Source organism: Acanthamoeba castellanii (genome assembly GCF_000313135.1).
Source record: "Acanthamoeba castellanii str. Neff unplaced genomic scaffold scf7180000084479, whole genome shotgun sequence".
Lineage (NCBI taxonomy): Eukaryota > Discosea > Longamoebia > Acanthamoebidae > Acanthamoeba > Acanthamoeba castellanii.
This window is the reverse complement of record NW_004457565.1, coordinates 2,920-3,529: the sequence shown is the minus strand read 5'-3', so window position 1 is coordinate 3,529 and position 610 is coordinate 2,920. Positions and strand designations below refer to the sequence as shown.

The 610-nt window shown below is 71.0% G+C and overlaps 1 protein-coding gene across 1 annotated transcript in view; it reads left to right on the top strand.

Annotated features, from left to right (window-relative positions):
• Positions 1 to 610, top strand: part of ACA1_029840 (uncharacterized protein) — a gene marked incomplete at both ends in the record, with an annotated part of 2,685 nt that overhangs the window by 1,217 nt on the left and 858 nt on the right. Inside the window, 2 exons of the mRNA XM_004342396.1 lie at positions 37 to 330; positions 429 to 511. Coding sequence (XP_004342445.1) covers positions 37 to 330; positions 429 to 511 — 377 coding nt within the window. The remainder of the gene's footprint in view (positions 1 to 36; positions 331 to 428; positions 512 to 610) is intronic.

Below are 610 nucleotides of genomic sequence, written 5' to 3'. Positions count from 1 at the left end.
ACGCCAGCAGCAGCAGCGAGCGGCGGAGCGCTCAAGGTGTTCATGTGGGACTTGCGCATGGAGTCGGCCGAGGTGTGGGGCAGCGGTGTGGCCAAGGCCAACCTGGCCGACCTGCAGCCGTGCGAGGGGTGCTTTGCGGAGGAGAGCGAGAAGCTGCGGGCTCTGTTCGCCACGGCGGTCGAGGTGGCGGTGGCGGGGCGCCCGACCTACCCGATCGTGCTCACGGACGCGGCGGCGACGGCGGCCGGTGTGGAGAGCGGGAGCCGGCTGGACGCGGGCGGGTTCGGCTACTCGCTGGCGGCAGCCAAGGTCAACGCTCTGCCCTCCATGGTACGCACCGACCAGCCCCCCCGCCGCGGGGGGGACCCTCTTGATTGATTTTCCCGCTTCTCACGGCACACGTCACGACACGACCAACGACACGACAGCTGGCGGTGGCGTGGATCGCCGATCGGAGCACGGTCTCGTGGGCGCTCTTCCGCCAGACGTCGCAGTCGTCGGCGGCCATGGTGTCGGCCGAGCCGCACTCACTAGTCTCGCTGCGGCAGCCGCACGCCGTGGCGGTCAACCTGGGCGACTACGAGGGCTCGGGCCTGGCCGAGCTGGCCCT